This window comes from Ictidomys tridecemlineatus, chromosome 10 (genome assembly GCF_052094955.1).
Source record: "Ictidomys tridecemlineatus isolate mIctTri1 chromosome 10, mIctTri1.hap1, whole genome shotgun sequence".
Classification (NCBI taxonomy): Eukaryota; Metazoa; Chordata; class Mammalia; order Rodentia; family Sciuridae; genus Ictidomys; species Ictidomys tridecemlineatus.
The window spans coordinates 130,834,026-130,840,617 of record NC_135486.1 but is presented as its reverse complement, the minus strand read 5'-3'; the positions used below and the strand labels follow the sequence as shown (position 1 = coordinate 130,840,617).

At 40.0% G+C, this 6,592-nt stretch overlaps 1 protein-coding gene across 1 annotated transcript in view; it reads right to left on the bottom strand.

Annotated features, from left to right (window-relative positions):
- The window catches only part of Dnah3 (dynein axonemal heavy chain 3), a 158,467-nt gene that overhangs the window by 44,218 nt on the left and 107,657 nt on the right, over window positions 1-6,592 (bottom strand). Inside the window, exons 42-44 of the mRNA XM_078024272.1 lie at window positions 4,755-4,858; window positions 2,624-2,918; window positions 88-267 (exon numbers count right to left, since the gene is read on the bottom strand). Coding sequence (XP_077880398.1) covers window positions 88-267; window positions 2,624-2,918; window positions 4,755-4,858 — 579 coding nt within the window. The remainder of the gene's footprint in view (window positions 1-87; window positions 268-2,623; window positions 2,919-4,754; window positions 4,859-6,592) is intronic.

The window sequence follows — 6,592 nt, the reverse complement described above, 5'->3', positions numbered from 1 at the left end:
GGCACAGTGCCCCGTACCAATCCTCCAGGCAAACAGCCCAGCTCTACTGTGGAGTGGGGGAAGGAATGAGCTCCTCCCTTCACATACCAGTGATATCATTCCTTCCTCCTCCAGGAGGACCCATGGCTGTCACAAGCAGCACATCTACAATGTCCAGCCTGGTTGTGTCTTTCTTGTCAAACCAGTAACCGTGGTCAATCCACTGTCTCAGGAGCTCGATGGGGGGCTGGGCCCCATACACCTCTTTGGCCGGCATGTTGAGGTCATCTGTAGAAGGAAGCACAGCTGCACATTATTAAGTCTGTGGGTCCTCTTCTCTCACAGGAGGTGACAGATGGCAATTCCCTCTATAGAAAAATTGATGCCCAGCTGTCCCATTCCCCCTCCAGGCAGGGCTGGGTCACTGGACATCCAGGCCAGATGGGAAGGGGTTTCCTGTGTTCTGGACTCTCCTGCCTTGTTGAAATTTCTGCCCATTGTAGTTATAGAACTCGCATCAGCAACAAGGTATTTAATTTTTCTCAACCAAAATATATTGATTGCCTACTATATTTTGTTAATTGCTGGAGATATGAAGGTAAGGAAGATAGTCAAACTCCCAGCCAACAGGTTTTTTGTTTGTTTTGTTTTGACTTTGAGATAGGATCTTGCTATGTGGTCCCACATGGCCTTCAAATTCTGGACTCAAACAATCCTCCTGCCTCAGCTTCCCAAGTAGCTGGGACAGGCAGTCACCACCATGCCCAGTATATATATATATATATATATATATATATATATATATATATATATATACACACACACACACACACACACATACATACATACATATACATATTTGGTGATGAAACTGGGAAGTGAACCCAGGGTCTTGTACATTCTAAGCACACACTTCACTACTGAGTTACAACACAGTCCCCAATAGAGAACTTAATTTGACCAATAGGTAATAATAGTTGAATTCCAATGGGAGCAAAAATTTTTTGATGAGTGAAACCAAAATAGCAAGAGTAGACTACGGGCTTCTGTAAGGGCAGGGATGACATTTCCTCCAATAGCATGCTGCTCAATACTGGCACACAGGAGCCACTCAGTAAGACAGAAGCTTTTTAAGTGTTTCCTCAACAAACATTGGTAGAATGCCCAATTGTGTCAGGTAACGTTTTAGGAATTTTACATTCATGATCTCATCTAATCTAAATAACAACTTTAAAGGAAGATAGTATTACCTCTACATTAATAGTAAGGAACTGATTAGGGTCAGAGAGCTTAAGTTACACTATGCCTAGTTAAAAAGCGATATTTGAACCCAGATATGTTTAGGTGCAAAGCTTAAACTGTTTTTGGATACATAATAAAAACAGGGAGATCCTTGAGTGGTGGCACACACCTGTAATCCCAGTGGCTTGGGAAGCTGAGGCAGGAGGATTGTGAGTTCAAAGCCAGCCTCAGCAAAAAATTGAGGCACCAAGCAACTCAGTGAGACCTATCTAAGAAAAAGTACAAAAAAGGGCTGGGGATGTGGCTCAGTGGTTGAGTGTCCCCAAATTCAATTTCCAGTACCCCTCAAAAGAAATAGGGAGGGAGAAACTGGGCACCACAGCACACACCTATAATCCCAGGACCAGGTAGGTTGAGGTAGGAGGATTGCAAGCTTGAGGCCATCCTTGGCAACTTAGAAAGGCTCTAAGAAACTCGGTGAGATCCTGTCTCAAAATAAAAAAGTAAAATAAAATAAAAAAGGTTCAGGATACGGCTCAGTGATAAAGCTCCCCAGCATTAAATCTCTAGTAACCCCCCCAAAAATTAGGGAGGGAGACTGAGATACATGAAAGAAAAGAAAGGAAAAATAAAAAAGGGGCTAGGGATGCAGCTCAGTGGAAAAGCACTTGCCTAGCATGCACGAGGCCCTGGGTTCCATTCCCAGAACCCAAAAACAAGAAAAAGAAGAAGGAAAAGAAAAGGATCTCTGTCCTTTAAGGAACCGGTGTTAGTTGACAAGAATATAAATACATGCAATGTGAGTTTAGAGAGGATAATCCAGAAGAGTATGGTATTCTAGAACCTTATGAATCAGCAGTCAGACAAAAAATGTGTTAGGCACCAAGAAACCTGGGTTTGTACCATGGCTCCAGAATTTTTTAGACGTTTGATCCTGAACAGGAAATTTAACACCCTTGGAGCCTCAATTAACTCAAGTAAAATTATGATGATGATTAATAACTTCACAGGGTTATAAGGCTCAAATAAAATAAATGAAAGAGTTTTGTAAAGAGGTAAATCCCTGAGAAAATTCAGTGTTCCTATTTCACAAATATTTACTTGACATTTACCGGCAACACAAGTTATCGGATACAAAATGGAACAAGGGTTTTGTCTCAAAGTGTATATCGCTTCTAGAGATGTCAGAGGGCAAACACCACAGTTCCTTCTAGAACTACTCATGGAGGGGAGGAAGGTGGGAAGGAGGGAAGGAGAGAGGAAGGGAATGGAGGGAATACTAAATTATACAAACTAGAAATGTTTATCTTTTAGAGAAAGTCAAAAGACCGTACAGCGGCCCCTCAAGGGGACGCTCTGGTTTGCTGCCGCCTGGAGAGGAAGAACCCGGACACGTCCTTACCCACAAACACCACTGCTTTCTTCCCCAAGGGAGGCCCGTAAAGGCCCTTCCGCCGTCGATCCAGCTTGGACATGATGATGTCCTGGGTTTGGTTGGCTGAAGTTCTGGCAGAGAAATTGATAAAGTTGGGCAGGTAGGTATTTTTGGGAAGGTGAAGGAGGAAGTTGTTTGTGATGGCTGATTTGCCAGTGCCGGTAGGACCCACAAACAGCGTTGGAATTTCATGGTGCAGGTAGGTTTTCAAGAAGAAGGACTGCCGGGCTGTCTCCATTGTGGGGATGATGAGTTCTGAGACCTGTACCACAAAGACAGGGAGAATCTTGGCCCCGGGTCCAGGGGGCTGAGACTTGGCATGCTAGGACCTGGGTTTGAATTTTAGCTCTGTCCTTAGTATCTTTATGACCCTGAGTGAGTATTTGACCTCTTCAATGTCCTCCATCCCTTCATCTTTGAAAGAGGGATAATACACAGGGTTGGTTTGAGATTTAAATGAGACCATGCATGTAAAGATGAGAATTATTGTCCTTGTTTTGTAGACAAGGAAACTAAGGCCCAAGAACCCTTTGTAATTTGCCCAAGTAACACAGTAAGTAGAAACGCAGGGATTCAGACCCCAGCTTGTGTGACTTCAAAGACTGCAAAGTCCCAAGTGGAGTCTAAGGCTGTATCTTGGGCTCCTGGAATCCCTATTTCTTTGTGAAGAACATCTTACCCTCAGCTTGGCTTCTCTGAGCCTGAACCTCGTCATTGGTCATTTGACCAATCTAGTCCCTCCATGGGGGCAGAAGAGGAGGCAGGGAGATGCATATTATACATGGAAGTCTGTTTGTATGTCTGGGCTGAGAGGGATTCATGGCTTGGGCTGCTTTGTATATGACTCTGAGGAGTACCTGTCACACTGTGGTTTGTGTCAAAGCCAAACTAGTTTAGACTTATGCCACCCAAGTCTATGCAATTTGGAAGCCTTTGTAGACAAAATCTTTGCTTCTTTTGAGAAGCAATTTGGCCAAAGGAAAAGGAGAAGATAGGGCAAGGTGGTTAAAGTGGAGAAGAGAAATCACAGGGGTTAAACTCTGGGTATCTTGTCTGCATTACCGGCAGAAGTCCTCCCAGTAACCCTCTGAGGAAGGGGTTATAATAATGTAGATGAAAAAACTGAAGTCCAAGAAAGCTGGCTACTTAGCTAGAAAGTAAAGCTCAATGCCTATTTTGCAATCAAGACTGGAAATTTAAAACAAGTTGGGTTTCATAATATTTTTTTTTCAGGGACTACATCAATAGTTTGACAAAGGAAAATTCCTAGAAGAATTGAAATTATTTTCTACACTGGACTCTTGTCTATATGAATTCAGCTAGATTTCAAATCCCTAGAGTTCAGGTACCCAAGCTCTGTCCTGAAGCCGGCACACACTCGCCCACTTAAGGCATCCTGAACACATTGAGCGTGGTTGGTCCCACTTGGCTTCTACCTGGGTTGTCCATGTTCCCAGTTTCCCATCCACTGTCCACCACTGTACCCAGGGTCTGAAAGATCTGCACTCACCCCAGAAAGATAAATTATATCCACTAGATGCCACCAACAGGCATGAAAGTGCACATCTGTCCAAAGTTTCAAAAGGCATGAAATGAACAGGGTTATAGGTGAATTACCTACTACCTAGAAAAAAAAATCTATTAATGAGAAACTACTTTTCTGCTGATCAAGAAAATTGAAAATCTCTTTCTGAAGGTTTCAAAGATATTTTGTGGGGGCTCAGGTGACTAAGAGGTGAACCACATGGGATTATTAGTAACAACAATAATGAGAATAGCAACAAATATTCATCTAACCCCTAGTATGTGCCACATGCTCATGTATTTTGCCTTCAAACTTTGCAATCATTTAAATGTTTCTTTTTATTCCATTTTATGGTTGAATAAAGGGAGGCAGAGAGTGAAGGCTGAGTAAGGAACATAGGTCTCTCTGATTCTAAAGTCTGTGCTTTCTTGAAGCTTGATGCAGCTCATGTTGGAATCTTTTATTGAAAGAAGCTTTAAAAAATGCCCACAAAGAACTGCTAATTCCTCCACCCTGGAGGATATCTGGGTAATTCGGGAAGCCACAATTCTATAACCAATGCTTTTCTTTTACCTTTGCACCAGCGGGGATAATTTCCTCCTGTTTGGTGATGTACTCTGTCCAGGCTTCCCAATGTCCACTACCTTGTTTGAAGAAATAAAAATCATAGATGCTTCCTGGATCCAAAGAAAGAGAACAGGATATTAGTTTACCAAGGATTCCCATTTCCCATTTCGATGTACTTCAGCTATAACAATCAAACTGTGTAACAACCAGTGTTGGCATAACTGTGGTCAGACTTACACATTGCTGTCACCTGTACAAACTGAAACAACACTTTTTAAAGAATGATGATTTTATTTAAAAATAAGTGTTGACCATGCAAGTTACTAAATTATTTTTAATAAAATACATAGCAAGGACTAAAACGAAAATTAAAAAGGCTATAAATCATTCCAAATTCCATATCCAGAAATAACAACTCTTGATGGCAATCCTTTGGCTCTCTTCTTAGGCACACTGACATGTTGAAGAGGGAAGGACAGAAAGATGAGAGGCAAGTATTTTATAAGCATGGAAACGTGACAAAATTTTAAATAAAGATGAGAAATTTAATTTCACTTAAATCTAGCAGAGGAAAATATTGGAATAAAACAGATGCCTCCACTGAACTTTAGACACATTATTATTCACTATCAGGATATCGGTTCCTATAAGGTGTTTCTTAATTAAAAAAATAATTTTCAAGCCTTTGCAGAGTTAAAGTCATTATGCTTTTAAAAAATCATTTACTCTGATTTTGTTACTGTGTGTTTTACCTTTTTATTGTGAAAAAATTGAAATGCACGAAAATAAAGAGAATGGTGTAATACACCATCAAGTGTCATCCTCCTGTTTCAGTGATTAATGTTTTGCAATTCTTGCCTCATCCATTTCCACTTTACCAAGGGCCAGCATATTCATCTGCCTTCCTCATCGCCTTTTATCTTCCCTCCTTCCCTTCTTTCTTGGTCTGAACTTTTTTAAAAGCAAATCCTGACATCATATTCAATTTTTAGGCCAGTTTCATCCATTCCTTTATGAAATGGGAGGTGGCCAACATTCCCTCTTCCTTCACCCTCTACTTCCCTGGCTCTTATTACTCATGCACAACTTCTTCCTTGTCAGGGTTTACAACATTCATGTTTTGATTGCAACCTTAATTCTTCCATTCCTTAGTTTTAGATCTATACAGTCTTTAAATAATTCAGTGCTCAGAATCACGTCCTTTAACAGAACATTTTAGAGCTCTTTGACTAATTCTTTAGTTGGCTGATTTAATTTTTTTTTCAATAAGAGGCTTATGGCTGCTCACTTCTCTCAGTCTTTACACATTTGAGAATTCTGTCTGCTGCTGTTATATTTTAACAGAGATTTGGCTGAGAGTAATATTCATGTCACATTTTCTTTCTGAATTTTGCATAAATCATTCTGTTTTGTTGCATTTTAAGTTATGAGCAGAAGTTGAGGCCTGTCAAATATTTTTCTTTTGACTCTTTTTTAAAATCTAGTTGCCTGATGAAATCTATTTTAACCTGAAAAATCTAATAATTTAATTAAGCTGTCTTTTTGGCCAATTATTCTGTATCAGTTTTTCTTAGAATGTAGCATACCTTTATAATTTATAGAAGTAGTTCTTCGTTTTAGGAAAAGTTTTGCATTTATCTCTTTGTATATAGTGTCTGTTGTAATTATTGTGTTTGCAACTCGAGGAATTAACATTTTTTCATTTCCATATTGACCATAGTCTGTTTCACTGTTTTTATCATTTTCTTCTATAGAATGTATAATTATATCAAACTTTTCCCCTAAGCCATTTTTTAGAAGCCTAACTTTGTACATTTTATTTCTCACTGGATATAGTTTACTTA